Here is a 20,859-nt window from a genome sequence, read left to right as displayed (position 1 = left end):
TCTGCCTTTACCACCCTTTCAGGCAGCGAAATTCCAAACTCCCACCACTCTCTGGATGAAAAGGTTTTCTCACAAATCCCCTCTAAATCTTCTGCCCTTGCCTTAAATCGATGCTCCCTAGTTATCAACCCCTCCACTAAGGGTAAACATTTCTTCCTATGTCCTTCATAATTTGTACACCTCGATCAGGTCTCCGCTAAGCCTTCGCTGCTCTAAGGAAAACAACCCCAGTATAACCAGCCTCTCTTCATATTAGAGACGCTCCAGCCCAAGCAACATCCTGGTGAATCACCTCTGCACCCTCTCGAGTGCAATCACATCCTTCCTATAGTGTGGTGACCAGAACTCTAGCTGTGGCCTAACCAGTGTTTTATACAGCTCCATCATAACCTCCCTGCTTTTATATTCTATGTCTTGGCTAACAAAGGCAAGTATCTCATATGCCTCCTTAACCACCTTATCACCCTATCCTGTTGCCTTCAGGAAACTATGCACATGCATCCCAAAGTCCCTCTAGACTTCTGTACTTCTGACTGGTTTTGTATTCCCTGAAATGAATCTCCAGTGGTACTGGTACCTTGAGTACAGATTTTTGACTACTTTGAACTGGTCTGAATTGATTTTTCCTAAAACATTTACTTTATCTTCATCTCCGATTTTATTTGTTTTCAGCCAAATGTGTAGCCTTCATTTGTGATTACAGGGTCAGGGTTGAATTCCCCCATTGTCCAAAATTAGGTCTTCAAGCACTATTTTTCCAGGACATTATTACACTGGCTCACTATGTAGCTGAACATCAATCCTTCAAATTACTAAAACTTCCACAAGATCAACTGTGATGAATGTAATAATTTGTTATATGTGACCCTTAGTGCACTAAGGGTTAAAAGCCTGGGTCAGTGTGTATGTGACTGCGGCAGTAGTATTTTTAAAGAATCCTGGTTTGAAAGGTTTGGAGCCAGGGGTGCAATTAAGGCACCGTTAAAGCTTGGGCTAATGGAGTTTTGTTTGGATTAAGGGGGTTCCCTGTGGAATTAATTAGATACATTGTGTTTCAGCTTGGTAAAATGATGTCATTATTGGGAGGAGCTAAGATACAAGACATTATTCAGACAAACAGTTCAGTTGAGTTTTAGATTGGGATGTGAGCAGAAGTCAAGCATCTGCTCTCACTGCAGTCCAGTTAAAGATATGACTGAGGCCAGAAGCAGAATTTTTCTGTGAACAGGATAGGCAGGTTCAACAGTGAGTTGAGACAGACAGGAGTTTCTAGTTGGTTGGAAGATGGAAGTGAAATCATGAAGACAGATTCTTTGTTCAAATCTTTCCAATTAATGGGCACTTTAGCATGGCCAATCTACCTACTCTGCACATTTTTGGGTTGTGGGGGTGAGAGCCATGTAGACACAGGGAGGTGAAGACAGATTCTGAAAACTTCAGTTACAGATCCTGCATTGCCCTGACAGGGAGGATCAGGTCCCTTTCTTTAAAGCAGTGTCTAACGATCTTTCTTTCTCAAAGCAGAGTATCCAGACATCTCTGTACAATGGGTATTTCTGAATGCTAACTGTATTAGAAAGTGGGTTGAGAGCTGAGATGGTTTGGGTGGGAATAAAGTTAAGGGTTATTATGTCACTGTATTGATTAGCATTGTTTCAGGGGTAATTGTTAGCTATTTTTCTTATGTGATGTTAAAGATATTTTAATACTGTGTTAGGAATAAAGTTTGTTTTAATACACCATATCCCTATTTTGCGTGAAATTACTCCTGGAGCGAGGTATCCTTGCCTCACAGTCTTACAAAATTAAAATAAAATATTGGGGTTTCTGTCCAGTATCCTAGCCACTGTTGGGGTCAGGTCCGTGACCGTAATAGCACAACTTGCTTTCTTACCTAGTTTCCAGCTGGAGGTACTCAATCTCCGCCCCAATGCATTTGTACACTCCAGCTCGGCATTGAAAGGGGGTGGATGCTGTTTGATTGATGAACTGGCTTCCTGCTCAAGCTCCTGACATTGGCGCTGGTCCACGATGCTTACCGGAAGAGTGTGGCGCTGGTACATCGCTCGCCGCTGAGGGGTGATGGAGGCCAGTCGACAATCACTACACTCACTTTCCCATGCAAACTGGTCTGAGATAATAATAATAATCTTTATTAGTGTCACAAGTATGCTTACATTAACACTGCAATGAAGTTACTGTGAAAACGATTCAGACAGTGACAGACTGAGAGCCACCTTGTAACCGGGCACAGAATTGACCGCGGGTTCGTGCGGGGAGGAAATGAACTGGGTCAGAAACACGCAGATTCTCACATCAACCGAGTGAAATTGATTTGAGCAAATGCTTATCACAATCCTCAGCAAAGTGGTCTGGGAATAAGGAACACAGACTCATGCTAATTTACCATGGTTTACTGAGCAAGAGTCAACATATGGTAGCATGGGAGAGGTGCTCTACACAAATATACAGCCTGAAGCAAAATGATAGAACAATGCTAATGCTGGAAATAAGAAACCTACAAGACAGGAGCAGAGTAGATTGAGGATTTACACATGGAGACAGAGAGCATGGATGAAGTGTTAGAATAATAATCTTTATTGTCACAAGTAGGCTTACATTAAGACTGCAATGAAGTTACTGTGAAAAGCCCCTAATCGCCACATTCCGGCGCCTGTTCGGGTACATGGAGGGAGAATTCAGAATGTCCAATTTGCATAACAGCACGTCTTTCGGGACGTGTGGGAGGAAACTGGAGGAGAGGCACAAGGAGAGCGCGCTGACTCCGCACAGACAGTGACCCAAGCTGGGAATCGAACCTGGGACCCTGGCGCTGTGAAGCAACAGTGCTAACCACTGTGCTACCATGCCACCCAAATGAATACTTTACATTCTGTCTGAACCAAGAAGAAGATGCTACCCAGGCCATGGTGACAGTGGACGTAATTCAGACACTAGAAGTGTTTAACTTTGATTTGGGGAGGCACACAGACACAGGAATTGGATAGCCTGCCTGTATTTAAAATTGATGAAGTGTAAGGTCTGGAGGAAATGTATCCGAGGAGATGTATCCAAGGTTCCTGAGAGAAGTGACAATGGAAATTGTGGAGGCACTGGCCATAACTTTTCAATTTTACTTCGACTCAGGTGTGGTGCCAGAGGGTTGGAGAATTGCAACCGTCACTCCCTTCTTTACAAAAAGGTACAAAGATCAGCCCAGCATTTACAAACCAGTCAGTGTAACATTGCTGCTGGGCGAATTTCTCGAGGCAAATTAACTCATGGGATGTAGGTCAGTATTTATTGCCCGTCCGTAATTGCCCTTGAGATGATGGTGGTGGTGAGCTGCCTTCTTGAACTGCTGCAATCCATGCGGTGTAAGTACATCCACAGTGCTGTTAGGGAGGGAGTTCCTGGAGTTTGACACAGCAGCAATGAAGGAGTGGCGATATATTTCCAAGTCAGGGTGGTGAGTGACTTAATAATAATAATCGCTTATTTCACAAGTAGGCTTCAATGAAGTTACTGTGAAAAGCCCCTAGTTGCCACATTCTGGCACCTGTTCGGGGAGGCTGGTACGGGAATTGAACCCGCGCTGCTGGCCTTGTTCTGCATTACAAGTCAGCTGTTTAGCCCACAGTGCTAAACCAGCCCCATTTGGAGGGGAACCTCCAGGTGGTGGGGTTCCCAGGTATCTGCTGCCCATGTCCTTCTAGATGGTAGAAGTCGTGGGGTGGGAAGGTGCTGCCTAAGAAACATTGGTGAGTTACTGCGGTGCATCTTGTAGATGGTACACACGGCTGCCACCATTCGTCGGTGGTGAAGGGTTTGAATGTTTGTGGAATGGGTGCCATTCAAGAGGGCTGTTTTGTCCTGGATGGTGTTGAGCTTCTTGAGAGTTGTTGGAGCTGCACTCATCCAGGTAAGTGGAGAGTATTCCATCACACTCCCGACTTGTGCCTTGTAGATGGTGGACAGGCTTTGGGGAGTCAGGAGGTGAGTTACTCACTGCAGGATTCCTAGCCTTTGACCTGCTCTTGTAACCACAGTATTATTATGGATAGTCCAGTTCAGTTTTTGGTCAATGAACTGCCAAGATGTTGATGGTGGGGGATTCAGCGATGGTAATGTCACTGAATGTCATGGGGCGATGGTTAGATTCTTTCTTATTGGAGATGGTCATTGCCTGGCATTTCTGTGGTACAAATGTTACTAGCCACTTGTCACATGGACAAATGCAGGTTCATTAAGAAGAAGAAATCATGTTTAACTAACTTGGCGTTTTTTGATGAGGTAGTAGAAAGGGCCGATGAGGAAATGTTGTTGATGTTGTGTACATGGACTTTCAAAAGGCATTTGATACAGTGCCACATAACAGACTTGTGAGAAAAGCTATAGCTCATGGAATAAAAGGGACAGTAGCAACGTGGATGCAAAATGGACTGAATAACAGGAAGTAGAGAGTAGCATAGGAATTAATAATAATAATCGTTATTGTCACAAGTAGGCTTACATTTACTTTTTTAAATTTAGAGTACCCAATTCATTTTTTCCAATTAAGGGGCAATTTAGTGTGGCCAATCCACCTACCCTGCACATCTGTGTGTTGTGGGGGCGAAACCCACATAAACACGGGGAGAATGTGCAAACTCCACATGGACAGTGACCCAGAGCCGGGATCGAACCTGGGACTGCAATGCTAACCACTGCGCCACCGTGCTGCCCCAAGTAGACTTACATTAACACTACAATGAAGTTACTGTGAAAAGCCCCCAGTCACCGCATTCCGACGCCTGTTATGGTACAAGAGGGAGAATTCAGAATATCCAATTTACCTAACAGCACGTCTTTCGGGACTTGTGGGAGGAAACCGGAGCACCCGGAGGAAACCCACGCTGACACAGGGAGAACGTGCAGAATCCGCACAGACAGTGACTCAAGCCGGGAATCGAACCTGGGACCCTGGAGATGTGAAGCAACAGTGCTAACCACTGTGTTACCGTGCCGCCCATGTGCCCATGAAGTAGGCAATTCAGCCTCTTGAGCATGTTGCACCATTCAATCAGATCGTGGCTGATCTCTTCCTGGTCTTAAATCCACCTCCCTGCCGGTTTCCCATATCCCTTTAGCCCATTTTTAAAGTCAGAAATATATCTATCTTCTTCTTGAAACCATTTAATAGAACATAGAATAGTACAGCATAGAACAGGCCCTTCGGCCCTCGATGTTGTGCCGAGCTTTGTTTGAAACCAAGATCAAGCTATCCCACTCCCTGTCATTCTGGTGTGCTCCATGTGCCTATCCAATAACCGCTTGAAAGTTCCTAAAGTGTCTGACTCCACTATCACAGCAGGCAGTCCATTCCACACCCTAACCACTCTCTGAGTAAAGAACCTACCTCGGACATCCCTCCTATATCTCCCACCCTGAACCTTATAGTTATGCCCCCTTGTAACAGCTACATCCACCTAGTCTCTGAACGTCCACTCTATCTATCCCCCTCATCATCTTATAAACCTCTATTAAGTCACCTCTCATCCTCCTTCGCTTCCAATGAGAAAAGCCCTAGCTCCCTCAACCTTTCCACATAAGACCTACCCTCCAAAGCAGGCAACATCCTGGTAAATCTTCTTTGCACCCTTTCCAATGTTTCCACATCCTTCCTATAGTGAGGTGACCAGAACTGCACACAATACTCCAAATGTGGTCTCACCAGGGTCCTGTACAGTTGCAGCATAACCCCACGGCTCTTAAATTCAAGCCCCATGTTAATAGACGCTAACACACTATCGGCCTTCTTCACGGCTCTATCCACTTGAGTGGCAACCTTCAGAGATCTGTGGACATGAACCCCAAGATCTCTCTGTTCCTCCACATTCCTCAGAACCCTGCCGGTGACCCTGTAATCCGCATTCAAATTTGTCCTACCAAAATGAATCACCTCGCACTTATCAGGGTTAAACTCCATCTGCCATTTTTCAGCCCAGCTCTGCATCCTATCAATGTCTCTTTGCAGCCAACAACAGCCCTCCACCTCATCCACTACTCCACCAATCTTGGTGTCATCAGCAAATTTACTGACCCACCCTTCAGCCCCCTCCTCCAAGTCATTGATAAAAATCACAAATAGCAGAGGACCCAGCACTGATCCCTGTGGTACACCGCTGGTAACTGGTCTCCAGTCTGAAAAATTTCCATCCACCACCACCCTCTGTCTTCTATGTGATAGCCAGTTACTTATCCAATTGGCCAACTTTCCCTCTATTCCACACCTCCTTACTTTCTTCATGAGCCGACCATGGGGAACCTTATCAAACGCCTTACTGAAATCCATGTATACGACATCAACTGCTCGACCTTCATCTGCACACTTAGTTACCTCCTCAAAGAATTCAATCAAATTTGTGAGGCAAGACTTACTCTTCACGAATCCGTGTTGACTATCCTGGATTAAGCTGCATCTTTCCAAATGGTCATAAATCCTATCCCTCAGGACCCTTTCCATTAACTTACCGACCACCGAAGTAAGACTAACCAGCCTATAATTACCAGGGTCATTCCTATTCCCTTTCTTGAATAGAGGAACAACGTTCGCCACTCTCCAGTCCTCTGGCACTATCCCCGTCGACAGTGAGGACCCAAAGATCAAAGTCAAAGGCTGTGCAATCTCATCCCTTGCCACCCAAAGAATCCTAGGATATATCCCATCTGGCCCAGGGGACTTGTCAACCCTCAGGTTTTTCAAAATTGCTAATATACCCTCCCTCAGAACATCTACCTCCTCCAGCCTAGCCGCCTGTATCACTCTCTCATCCTCAAAAACATGGCCCCTCTCCTCGGTGAACACTGAAGAAAAGTATTCATTCAACACCTCTCCTATCTCTTCTGACTCCATGCACAAGTTCCCACTACTGTCCTTGACCGGCCCTAACCTCACCCTGGTCATTCTTTTATTTCTCACATAAGAGTAAAAAGCCTTGGGGTTTTCCTTGATCCGACCCTAATGATTCAGACTCCACTGCACTATGGGGCAACAAGTTCCACAAACCCACCACCCTCCTCATCTCAGTTCAAAATCAACAGCGTCTCCACCTATATCTGTGACCTCTCATTCTAGAGTAATGGTCAATGGATATTTTTCAGGCTGCAGGCAGGTTTATAGTGGTGTTCCCCAGGGGTCAGTTTTGGGACCCTTGCTTTTACTGATATATATTAATGACCTAGATTGTGGTGTGCAGGGGACAATTAGAAAGTTTGTGGATTGTACGAAACTTGAGAGTATTGTGAATTGTGAAAAGGAAAGTGCAGAACGTCAAAAGGACATAGACAGGCTGGTGGAGTGGGCAGATATGTGGCAGATGAAGTTCAATGTGGAGAAGTGTGAGGTGGTGCATTTTGGTAGGAAGAACATGGAGATACAGTACAAAATGAAGGTTACAATTCTAAAGGAGATGTAGGAGCACAGAAGCTTATCTCATTGAAGGAGGCAGGGCAGGTTGAGAGAGCAGTTAGTATTCCAGGCTTTATTACTCGTGGCATAGAACTCACCAAGATTCCTCAGCACCTTCCAAACTCACAACTGCTATTAGGATAGAGTTAAGTTCCCCAGCATTTTGAGTTAGGATTAGTATTTTAATTGTTTTATTGTTTAATAGATTTCACTTCATGTTTAAATAAACTGAATATTTCTGGAAGGGGTGCCAATCAAGTGGGCTGCTTTGTCCTGGATGGTGTTGAGCTTCTTGAGTGTTGTTGGAGCTGCACTCATCCAGGTAAGTGGGGAGTATTCCATTACACTCCTGACTTGTACCTTGTAGATGGTGAACAGACTTTGGGGAGTCAGGAGGTTAGTTACTCGCTGCAGGATTCCTAGCCTGTGACTGGCTTTGGTAGCCACAGTATTGATGTGGCTAGTCCAGTTCAGTTTCTGGTCAATGGTTATTGCAGAATGTTGATAGGACGGGTTTCAGTGATGGTCCCCGTTGCAGCTTAGCCTTCCTCCTCACCATGCACACGGTAAAAATCAGGGCAGTTTACAGTGCTCCAGTGAATCATTGCCAAGGAGCTGCCTTTGAGAAGAGAACTAAAGATGAAGCCATTAAAATTTGTATTAATCATACTCAGCACTTTAAGACAGGCAGGAAGCAGAGAAGGATCATGAAGGCAGATTACATCATACTTGAGGCTGGCTTATTGAGAAATAGGAAACACAAGTAAAAGAACTCAACGAGTTACTTTCAGTGACACTTGACACAGGGCCTCAAAGCAAAGGGGAAAGAGAGTGAAAAACAAGAGGAAGGAAAGGTCACTCTCTAAATCCCCAAAATACATTTTACTCTTACATTCATTTTACTCTTTACATTTTGCGTGGTATCATGACCGGTACAGGCTTGGAGGGCCGAAGGGCCTGTTCCTGTGCTGTATTGTTTTTGTTCTGTTTCAAACCCAGTGCTGTACCTCTCCTGGGAGTGTTTGATGGGGACAGTGTAGAGCGAACTTTACTCTGTATATAAACGCATGCTGTACCTGTTCTGGGAGTGTTTGATGGGCCAAGTGTAGAGGGAACATTACTCGGTATCTTACTCAGTGCTGTACATGCCTTGGGCATGCTTGATGGGGACAACATAGAGGGAGTTTTACTCTGTATCTAACCCAGTGCTACATCCATCCTGGAAGAGTTTGGTGGGGTCAGTGTAGGGGGAGCTTTATTCCGTATCTAGCCCCGTGCTGTACCTGTCCTGGGAGTGTTTGATGGGGACAGTGTAGAGGGAGCTTTACTTTTTATCTAACCCTGTGCTGAACCTGCCCTGGGGGTGGTTGGCGGGGAGAGTGTAGAGGGAGCTTTACTCTGTATCTAACCCTGTGCTGTACCTGTCCTGGGAGTGTTTGATGGGGACAGTGTAGAGGGAGCTTTACTCGGTATCTAATCCCCGTGCTGTACCTGCCCTGGGAGTGTTTGATGTGGACAGTGTAGAGGGAGTTTTACTCGGTATCTAACCCTGTGCTGTACCTGCCCTGGGGGTGGTTGGCGGGGAGAGTGTAGAGGGAGATTTACTCGGTATCTAGCCCCATGCTGTACCTGCCCTGGGAGTGTTTGATGGGCACAGTGTAGAGGGAGCTTTCCTGTGTCTAACCCCGTGCTGTACCTGTCCTGGGAGTGTTGATTTCTTATCCTGTGTGTCTGTGTTGAAATCTATTCCATTCTCCAACAGGAACTCAATTAGCATGAAATTTCCAGATCAAAGTAACCAGTAGCATAAGATGAGAGACACCCACTCCCGGCTGCCCTGCCCTCTACACCCCTCTTATCTTTGCCCCCCCCCCCACCGGCGTACCCTCTCCATCCTTGACACCGCAATGCCCCAGGGTCATTCTGAGTTGACAGTTTAAGAAGAATTCCTGCAGTATTGGACACTCCACTTTAATGCTGTGATTCCCACTCGGATACCGTACCGTATTTCTGACCTGGAGCTGACATCCGACCCCAGCGACAGGCCATTGCTTCGAACCACGCTGCCTGGAATTGAAGACAAGCAGACATCAGTGGAGGGACTGAGAAAACATGCTTTATCATAGAAACTAGGGCTTCACTTGACCTAGTATCTTTAACAATCTCAGGTCCCTCATGATTATTCAATGCACTTTCTCAGCGCGAGCCTACGTGACGTGTAATAATAATATAATAATATTGTCACAAGTATGAAGTTACTGTGAAAAGCCCTTAGTCGCCACATTCCGGCGCCTGTTCGGGTAAGCTGGTACAGGAATTGAACCTGCGCTGCTGGCCTTGTTCTGTATTACAAACCAGGGGCGAAATTCTCCCCCAACGGTGCGATGTCCGCCGACTGGCGCCAAAAACGGCGCCAATCAGACGGGCATCGCGCCGGCCCAAAGGTGCGGAATGCTCCGCATCTTTGGGGGCCGAGCCCCAACATTGAGGGGCTAGGCCGACGCCGGAGGGATTTCCGCCCCGCCAGCTGGCGGAAATGGCGTTTGTTGCCCCGCCAGCTGGCGGAAATGGCGTTTGGTACCCCGCCAGCACATGCGGCGCATGTGCGGGAGCGTCAGCGACCCCCGACAGTTTCCCGCGCATGCGCAGTGGGGAGAGTCTCTTCCGCCTCCGCCATGGTGGAGGCCGTGGCGGAGGCGGAAGGGAAAGAGTGCCCCCACGGCACAGGCCCGCCCGCGGATCGGTGGGCCCTGATCGCGGGCCAGGCCACCGTGGGGGCACCACCCGGGGTCAGATCGCCCCGCGCCCCCCCCCCCCCCCCCCCAGGACGCCGGAGCCCGCCCGCGCCGCCTGGTCCCGCCGGTAAATACCAGCTTTGATTTACGCCGGCGGGACAGGCAATTTCTGGGCGGGACTTCGGCCCATCCGGGCCGGAGAATTGAGCGGGGGGTCCCGCCAACCGGCGCGGCCCGATTCCCGCCCCCGCCCAATCTCCGGTACCAGAGACTTCGGCGGGGGCGGCATTCACGGCGGCCAACGGCCATTCTCCGACCCGGCGGGGGGTCGGAGAATGACGCCCCAGCTGTCTATCCCACTGAGCTGAACGGTACACTGTTTCCACAAATACAGCAACCAATTTACCCAAAACAAACTCTTGCAAACAGCACTGACAAAATGTCCAAATCATCTGTCTGCAGTCAGACAGTTGGAACAATCAGGGGCCCTGGCCATAATCTCCCAATCCTCCTTCGAGCTAGAATTGGTGTCAGAAAACTGGAGAATTGGAAGTATTACACTCTTGTTCAATAAAATAAACTTGAGGTCAGTCAGGTGAGAAAGCTTTGAGAGGCAAAATTAAGTGTTGGACAAATATGACTTGATTAATCACAGATCTGTTCAAAGTTGGTTCTGTTTGATTTTGAGAGTGGAGCCAGGTTTATCGGGATCCTTGTTAAGACCTGATATATATTAATGACTGAGACCTTGGTGTACACAGGACACAATTAAAAATTTGAGGATGACACAAAACCTGGAAGCAGTGTGAATGGAGGAGAGGACAGTGTAGACCTTCAAAAAGCCATAGATATGTTGGTGGCGTGGACTGATGTGCCACAAGAAATTCAATGCAGAAATGTGTGAAGTGATAAATTTTGGTCACAGGAACACAGAGACAAGAGGACAGGAGGTTTAGAGGGATGTGAGGGGAACCGTTTTTACCCAGAGAGTGGTGGGAGTTTGGAACTCGCTGCTTGAAAGGGTGGTGGAGGCAGAGACTGGGCTGGGCTGAAGGGCCTTTTCTGTGCTGTATGACACTTTGACTGCAGAAAGTGTAAGGAATTCCGGATCAGGATTATTTTTTTTAATAAACATTTTATTGAGGTATTTTTTTGTATTATAACAACACAATGTACATGAAATTATAAACATAGTGCAAAATCCATCTCCCTCCCTTACAGGTCCCACCTTTATTGACCCTCTACTCTAAGCAAAACTACCCCCCCCCTCTTCTGCTGACGATTAATTTTCCGCGAAGAAGTCGACGAACGGTTGCCACCTCCGGGCGAACCCCAACATTGACCCTCTCAAGGCGAACTTGATTTTCTCCAAACAGAGAAAGCTAGCCATGTCCGATAGCCAGGTCTCCGACTTCGGGGGCTTTGAGTCCCTCCAAGCTAATAGTTTCCGTCTCCGGGCTACCAGGGAAGAAAAGGCCAGAACATCTGCCTCTTTCTCCTCCTGGATTCCCACGTCTTCCGACACCCCGAAAATCGCCACCTCTGGACTCAGTGCCACCATTTCTTTAACACCGTGGATGTGACATCTGTAAACCCCTGCCAAAATCCCCTAAGCTTCGGACATGCCCAAAACATGTGGACATGATTCGCTGGTCCTCCCGCACATTTTGCACACCTGTCTTCCACCCCAAAGAATCTGCTCATCTGGGCCACTGTCATGTGAGCCCGGTGAATGACCTTAAATTATATCAGGCTGAGCCTGGCAAATGTTACGGACGCGTTGACTCGACTCAACACCTTCGACCATAGATCATCCTCTGTCTCGCCTCCCAGCTCCTCCTTCCACTTGCGCTTCAGCTCCTTGGTCTGCGTCTCCTCTGACCCCATAAGTTCCTTGTAAATGTCCAAGACGCTCCCTTCTCCTATCCACCCTCTGGAAACTACCCTGTCCTGAATCCCCCTTAGCGGTAGGAGCGGGAAGGTTGACACCTATTTACGTAGGAAGTCCCGCACCTGCAGATACCCAAATTAATTTCCCCTCGCCAACCCAAACTTCTCCTCCAGCGCCCTCATACTCGGAAAGCTCCCCTCTATAAACATATTCCCCCATCCTCTCAATCCCTGCTCTCCGCCATATCCAGAACCCCCATCCATACTTCCCGGGGCAAATCGGTGATTATTACAGATTGGGGACCAGTCCGATGTTCCCTCTGCTCCCACATGTCTCCTCCATTGCCCCCAGACTCTCAGGGCCGCCACCACCACGGGGCTGGTGGAGTACCATGCTGTCGGGAACGGCAGAGGCGCAGTTACCAACGCCCCCAAACTGGTGCCCTTGCATGAAGCCGCCTCCATACGCTCCCATGCCGACCTCTCCCCTACTTCCTGATCACAGCTATATTCGCCGCCCAGTAATAGTTACTAAAATTTGGCAGTGCCAGCCCGCCCTCTCCCCATTACCTTCCTTACTCGCGGGTTCTTGCCCGCCCAAATAAAGCCAGAGATCACTTTGTTGACCCGTTTAAAAAAGAACCGCGGAATAAAAATGGGGAGACACTGAAATACAAACAGGAATCTCGGGAGGACGGTCATAGAATCATAGAATTTACAGTGCAGAAGGAGGCCACTCGTCCCGTCGAGTCTGCACCGGCTCTTTGAAAGAGCACCCTACCCAATCCCACAACTCCACCTTATCCCCATAACCCAGTAACCCAACCCAACACTAAGGGCAATTTTGGACACTAAGGGCAATTTATCATGACCAATCCACCTAACCTGCATATCTTTGGACTGTGGGAGGAAACCGGAGTACCCGGAGGAAACCCACGCACACACTGGGGGAACGTGCAGACTCCACACAGACAGTGACCCAAGCCGGAATCGAACCTGGGACCCTGGAGCTGTGAGGCAATTGTGCTAACCACCATGCTACCGTGCTGCCCCTAATCTTCACCGTCTGCACTCTCCCAGCTAATGACAACGGGAGCGCGACCCATCTCCGAAAATCGTCCTTCATTTGGTCTACTAGCCGGGCCAGATTTAATTTATGCAGCTGGTCCCATTCCCACGCCACTTGAATGCCGAGGTACCTAAAGCTTCCCCCAACTAATCTAAACGGCAGCTCCCCCAATCGCCTCACCTGTCCCCTCGCCTGGACTGCGATCATCTCACTTTTCCCCATATTTAGCTTATACCCCGAAAACCGGCCAAATTCCCAGAGAATCCTCATGATTTCTTCCATCCCCTCTAATGGGTCCGATACATACAGAAGCAGGTCATCTGCATAGAGCGTGACTCTGTGCACCCCCCCCCCCCCCCCCCCCCCCCCGACCCCCTTGAGGCTCTCAGAGCAATTGCCCGCGGCTCTATAGCTAGCACGAACAACAGTGGGGAGAGGTGGCATCCCTGTCTCGTCCCCGGTGCAGTCTAAAATAGTCTGATGTTATCCTATTCGTCCATACACTTGCCACAGGAGCCTGATACAGCAACCTGACCCAGTCAATAAAGCCCCGCCCAAATCCAAACCGTCCCAGTACCTCCCACAGATAATCCCATTCTCCCTGATCAAAAGCCTTTTCTACATCCATTGCGACCACTACCTCCACCTCCCTGCCATCCGGGGGCATCATGATCACATTTAACACCCTGCTTACATTGGCCACCAACTGCCTACCCTTAACAAACCTAGTCTGGTCCTCCCCAATAACGTCCGGAACACAATCCTCAATCCTGGAGGACAAAATCTTGGCCAGCAGTTTGGTGTCCACATTCAACATGGATATCGGCCTGCAGGACCCACACAGCTCCGGGTTCTTGTCCCGCTTCAGAATCAACAAAATTGTGGCCTGTGACATCGTCGGGGGCAGCACCCCTCTCTCCCTTGCCTCATTGAACATCCTCATCAACACCGGCCCCAATATCCCAGAGAACCTTTTATAAAACTCCACTGGGTACCCGTCCGGCCCTGGGGCTTTACCCGCCTGCTTGGCCTTTAGACCCTCCACTATCTCTTCCAACCCGACCAGGGCCCCCAGCCCTTCTACCAGCTCCCCGTCCACCTTTGGGAAATTCAGCCCCCCCAAGAAGTGCCTCATTCACTCCGGCCCCGTAGGGGGTTGCGACCTATACAGCCAACTGTAGAAATCCCTAAACGCCATGTTCACCGCTGCTGAATCTCCAACCAGGATCCCATCTCCGTCATTCACTTTCCCTATCACCCTGGCTGCCTCCCTCTTTCTAAGCTGCTGTGCAAGCATTCTGCTGGCCTTCTCTCCATACTCACAGATCACCCCCCTCACCTTCCTCAGCTGCTCCACCGTCCTCCCTGTGATTAACAAGCCGAACTCCGCCTGTAGCCTCACAGCCATTGGGGCTCATTCTTTAACCCACTCCATAATCAGTGGGGGTCATTCTATAACCCACTAACCAATCATTGAGGTGATCTTGAACACCACTCCATAATCACTGGGAAATCCCTGACCGCCCGTCCCATTCACTGGGGTAACCCTGACCTCCCACCCCCATTCACTGGGGGATCCTGACCTCCCACCCCCATTCACTGGGGGGCCCATGACCTCCCGTCCCATTCACTGGGGGAAACCTGACCTCCTACCCCCATTCACTGGGGGACCCTGACCTCCCACTCCCATTCACTGGGGGATCCCTGACCACCCGTCCCATTCACTGGGGGACCTGGACCTCCCACCCCCATTCACTGGGGGACCTTGACCTCCCAACCCCATTCACTGGGGAAACCCGGACCTCCCACCCCCTTTCACTGGGGGAATCCTGACCTTCCACCTCCATTCACTGGGGAACCCTGATCACCCGTCCACAGTCACTGGGGGAACACTGATCGCCCATCCCCATTCACTGGGGCACCCTGATCGCCCGTCCCCATTAACTGAGGGATCCTGATCGCCCGTCCCCATTCACTGGCGGATCCCTGATCGCCCGTCCACATTCACTGGGGGAACCCTGATCGCCCATCCCCATTCACTGGGGGAACCCTGATCGCCCGTCCCCATTCACTGGGGGAACCGTGATCGCCTGTCCCCATTCACTGGGGCACCCTGATCGACCGTCCACATTCACTGGGGGAACCCGGATCGCCCGGCCCCATTCACTTGGGGATCCCTGATCGCCCGTCCACATTCACTGGGGGATCCCTGATCGCACGTCACCATTCACTGGGGGATCCCTGATCGCCCGTCCACATTCACTGGGGGAACCCTGATCGCCCGTCCCCATTCACTGGGGGATCCCTGATCGCCCGGCCCCATTCACTGGGGGAACCCAGATCGCCCGTCCCCATTCACTGGGGGAACCCTGATCGCCCGTCCCCATTCACTGGGGCACAATGATCGCCCGTCCCCATTCACTGGGGGATCCCTGATGGACCGTCCCCATTCACTGGGGCACCCTGATCGCCCATCCCCATTCACTGGGGCACAATGATCGCCCGTCCCGATTCACTGGGGAATCACGATCGCCCATCCCCATTCACTGGGGGATCCCTGACCTCCCAACCCCATTTACTGGGGGAACCCTGATCTCCCACCCCCCCTTCAGAGGGGGATCCCTGACCTCGCACCCCCATTCACTGGCGGATCCCTGACCTCCCACCCCATTTACTGGAGGACCCCTGACCTCCCACCCCCATTCACTGGGGGAACCCTGACCTCCCACCCCCATTCACTGGAGAATCCCTGACCTCCCACACTCAATCACTGGGGGACCCTGACCTCCCACCCACATTCACTGGGGGATCCCTGACCTCCCACCCCAATTCACTGGCAGATCCCCAACCTCCCACCCTCATTCACTGGGGGATCCCTGACCTCCCACCCCTATTCACTGGCGGAAATCTGACCTCCCACCCCCATTCTCTGGAGGAACCCTGACCTCCGACCCCATTCACTGGAGGAACACTGACCTGCCACCCGCATTCACTGGAGGAACCCTGACCTCCCACCCACATTCACTAGGGGAACCCTGACCTCCCAGCCCCATTCACTGGGGGATCACTGACCGCCCGTTCCATTTACTGGGGGAACCCTGACCGCCCGTCCCATTCACTGGGGGATCCCTGATCGCCCGTCCCCATTGACTGAGGAATCCTGATCGTCCATCCCCATTCACTGGGGGATCCTTGATCGCCCGTCCACATTCACTGGGGAACCCTGATCGCCCGTCCCCATTCACTGGGCGAACCCTGACCTACCACCCCCATTCACTGGGGGATCCCTGACCTCCCACCCCCATTCACTGGTGGAAACCTGACCTCCCACCCCCATTCACTGGGGGATCACTGACTGCCCGTCCCCATTCACTGGGCGAACCCTGACCTCCCACCCCCATTCACTGGGGCACCCTGACCTCCCACCTCCATTCACTGGGTAACCCTGACCTCCCACCTCCATTCACTGGGAGTACCCAGACCTCCCACCCTCATTCTCTGGGGCAACCCTGATCGCCCGTTCCCATTCACTGGCGGATCCCTGATCGCCCCGCCTCATTCACTGGGGAACCCTGATCGCCCGTCCCCATTCACTGGGGCACCCTGATCGCCCATCCACATTCACTGGGGCACCCTGATCGCCCATCCACATTCACTGGGGGATCACTGATCGCCCGTCCCCATTCACTGGGGGATCCCTGACCTCCCACCCCATTTACTGGAGGAGCCCTGACCCCCCACCCCCATTCACTGAGAGAACCCTGACCTCCCACCCCCATTCACCGGAGAATCACTGACCTCCCACCCCCATTCACTGGCGGATCCCCGACCTCCCACCCCCATTCACAGGGGGATCCCTGACCTCCCACCCCCATTCACTGGGGGAACCCTAACCTCCCACCCCCTTTCACTGGGGGATCACTGACCGCCCGTCCCCATTCACTGGGCGAACCCTGACCTCCCACCTCCATTCACTGGGGCACCCTGACCTCCCACCTCAATTCACTGGGTAACCCTGACCTCCCACCTCCATTCACTGGGGCACCCTGACCTCCCACCTCCATTCACTGGGAGAACCCTGATCGCCCATCCCCATTCACTGGGGAACCCTGATGGCCCGTCCCCATTCACTGGGGGAACCCTGATCGCCCGTCCCCATTCACTGGGGGATCCTAATCGCCCATCCCCATTCACTGGGGGATCCCTGATGGACCGTCCCCATTCACTGGGGCACCCTGATCGCCTGTCCCCATTCACTGGGGGATCCTTGATCGCCCGTCCCCATTCACTGGGGCACCCTGATCGCCCATCCCCATTCACTGGGGGAACCCTGATCGCCCGTCCCCATTCACTGGGGCACCCTGATCGCCCGTCCCCATTCACTGGGGGAACCCTGATCGCCCGTCCCCATTCACTGGGCGAACCCTCACCTCCGACCCCAATTCACTGGGGGATCCCTGACCTCCCACCCCCATTCACTGGTGGAAACCTGACCTCCCACCCCCATTCACTGGGGGATCACTGACTGCCCGTCCCCATTCACTGTGCGAACCCTGACCTCCCACCCCCATTCACTGGGGCACCCTGACCTCCCACCTCCATTCACTGGGTAACCCTGACCTCCCACCTTCATTCACTGGCGGATCCCTGATCGCCCGTCCACATTCACTGGGGAACGCTGATCGCCCGTCCACATTCACTGGGGGATCCCTGATTGCCCGTCCCCATTCACTGGGGAACGCTGATCGCCCGTCCACATTCACTGGGGGATCCCTGATTGCCCGTCCCCATTCACTGGGGGAACCCTGATCGCCCGTCCCCATTCACTGGGGGATCCCTGATCACCTGACCCATTTACTGGGGAATCCCTGATCGCCCGTCCCCATTCACTGGGGGATCCTAATCGCCCGTCCCCATTCACTGGGGGATCCCTGATCGACCGTCCACATTCACTGGGGCACCTTGATCGCCCGTCCCCATTCCCTGGGGAACCCTGATCGCCCGTCCCCATTCACTGGGGGATCCCTGATCGCCCGTCCACATTCACTGGGGGATCCCTGATCGCCCGTCCCCATTCACTGGGGCACCCTGATTGCCCGTCCACATTCACTGGGGGATCCCTGATCACCCGTCCCCATGCACTGGGGGATCCCTGATGGACCGTCCCCATTCACTGGGGCACCCTGACCGCCCATCCCCATTCACTGGGGCACCCTGATCGCCCGTCCCCATTCACTGGGGCACCCTGATCGCCCGTCCACATTCACTGGGGATCCCTGATCGCCCGTCCCCATTCACTGGGGAACGCTGATCGCCCGTCCACATTCACTGGGGAACGCTGATCGCCCGTCCACATTCACTGGGGAACGCTGATCGCCCGTCCCCATTCACTGGGGCACCCTGATCGCCTGACCCATTTACTGGGGAATCCTGATGGCCCGTCCCCATTCACTGGGGCACCCTGATCGCCCGTCCCCATTCACTGGGGGATCCTAATCGCCCGTCCCCATTCACTGGGGGATCCTAATCGCCCGTCCCCATTCACTGGGGGATCCCTGATCGCCCGTCCCCATTCACTGGGGCACCCTGATTGCCCGTCCCCATTCACTGGGGGAACCCTGATCGCCCGTCCCCATTCACTGGGGGATCCCTGATCGCCCGTCCCCATTCACTGGGGGATCCCTGATCGCCCATCCCCATTCACTGGGGGATCCCTGATGGACCGTCCCCATTCACTGGGGCACCCTGATCGCCTGACCCATTTACTGGGGAATCCTGATCGCCCGTCCCTATTCACTGGGGGATCCCTGATCGCCCATCCCCATTCACTGGGGGATCCCTGATCGCCCGTCCACATTCACTGGGGGATCCCTGATGGACCGTCCCCATTCACTGGGGATCCCTGATCGCCCGTCCCCATTCACTGGGGCACCCTGATCGCCCGTCCCCATTCACTGGGGCACCCTGATTGCCCGTCCCCATTCACTGGGGCACCCTGATCGCCCGTCCCCATTCACTGGGGGAACCCTGATCGCCCGTCCCCATTCACTGGGGCACCCTGATTGCCCGTCCCCATTCACTGGGGCACCCTGATCGCCCGTCCCCATTCACTGGGGGAACCCTGATCGCCCGTCCCCATTCACTGGGGCACCCTGATCGCCCGTCCACATTCACTGGGGAACCCTGATCGCCCGTCCACATTCACTGGGGGAACCGTCACCTCCGACCCCAATTCACTGGGGGATCCCTGACCTCCCACCCCCATTCACTGGGGGATCACTGACTGCCCGTCCCCATTCACTGTGCGAACCCTGACCTCCCACCCCCATTCACTGGGGCACCCTGACCTCCCACCTCCATTCACTGGGTAACCCTGACCTCCCACCTCCATTCACTGGGAGTACCCTGACCTCCCACCTTCATTTTCTGGGGCAACCCTGATCGCCCGTTCCCATTCACTGGCGGATCCCTGATCGCCCGTCCACATTCACTGGGGGATCTTGATCGCCCATCCTCATTCACTGGGGGATCCCTGATTGCCCGTCCCCATTCACTGGGGAACGCTGATCGCCCGTCCCCATTCACTGGGGAACGCTGATCGCCCGTCCCCATTCACTGGGGAACGCTGATCGCCCGTCCCCATTCACTGGGGGATCTCTGATCGCCCGTCCACATTCACTGGGGGAACCCTGATCGCCCGGCCCCATTCACTGGGGGAACCCTGATCGCCCATCCCCATTCACTGGGGGAACCCTGATCGCCCGTCCCCATTCACTGGGGGAACCCTGATCGCCCGGCCACATTCACTGGGTATCCCTGATCGCCCATCCCCATTCACTGGGGAACCCTGATCGCCCGTCCCCATTCACTGGGGGAACCCTGATCGCCCGGCCCTATTCACTGGGGAACCCTGATCGCCCGTCCACATTCACTGGGTATCCCTGATCGCCCGTCCCCATTCACTGGGGGAACCCTGATCGCCCGTCCACATTCACTGGGGAACCCTGATCGCCCGTCCACATTCACTGGGTATCCCTGATCGCCCATCCCCATTCACTGGGGGAACCCTGATCGCCCGTCCCCATTCACTGGGGAACCCTGATCGCCCGTCCACATTCACTGGGTATCCCTGATCGCCCATCCCCATTCACTGGGGAACCCTGATCGCCCGTCCCCATTCACTGGGGGAACCCTGATCGCCCGGCCCTATTCACTGGGGAACCCTGATCGCCCGTCCACATTCACTGGGTATCCCTGATCGCCCGTCCCCATTCACTGGGGGAACCCTGATCGCCCGTCCACATTCACTGGGGAACCCTGATCGCCCGTCCACATTCACTGGGTATCCCTGATCGCCCGTCCCCATTCACTGGGGGAACCCTGATCGCCCGTCCCCATTCACTGGGGAACCCTGATCGCCCGTCCACATTCACTGGGTATCCCTGATCGCCCGTCCCCATTCACTGGGGGATCTCTGATCGCCCGTCCACATTCACTGGGGGAACCCTGATCGCCCGTCCCCATTCACTGGGGAACCCTGATCGCCCGTCCACATTCACTGGGTATCCCTGATCGCCCGTCCCCATTCACTGGGGGATCTCTGATCGCCCGTCCACATTCACTGGGGCACCCTGATCGCCCGTCCCCATTCACTGGGGGAACCCTGATCGCCCGTCCCCATTCACTGGGGAACCCTGATCACCCGTCCCCATTGG

At 52.7% G+C, this 20,859-nt stretch overlaps 1 protein-coding gene across 1 annotated transcript in view; it reads right to left on the bottom strand.

Moving 5' to 3' along the window:
• Positions 1 to 20,859, bottom strand: part of agbl2 (AGBL carboxypeptidase 2) — a 310,115-nt gene that overhangs the window by 84,502 nt on the left and 204,754 nt on the right. The window contains exons 15-16 of the mRNA XM_072518765.1: positions 9,454 to 9,517; positions 1,895 to 2,131 (exon numbers count right to left, since the gene is read on the bottom strand). Of these exons, the coding sequence (XP_072374866.1) occupies positions 1,895 to 2,131; positions 9,454 to 9,517 (301 nt within the window). The remainder of the gene's footprint in view (positions 1 to 1,894; positions 2,132 to 9,453; positions 9,518 to 20,859) is intronic.

This window comes from Scyliorhinus torazame, chromosome 10, assembly GCF_047496885.1.
Source record: "Scyliorhinus torazame isolate Kashiwa2021f chromosome 10, sScyTor2.1, whole genome shotgun sequence".
Taxonomy (NCBI): Eukaryota; Metazoa; Chordata; class Chondrichthyes; order Carcharhiniformes; family Scyliorhinidae; genus Scyliorhinus; species Scyliorhinus torazame.
This window is presented reverse-complemented; position numbering and strand designations above follow the sequence as displayed.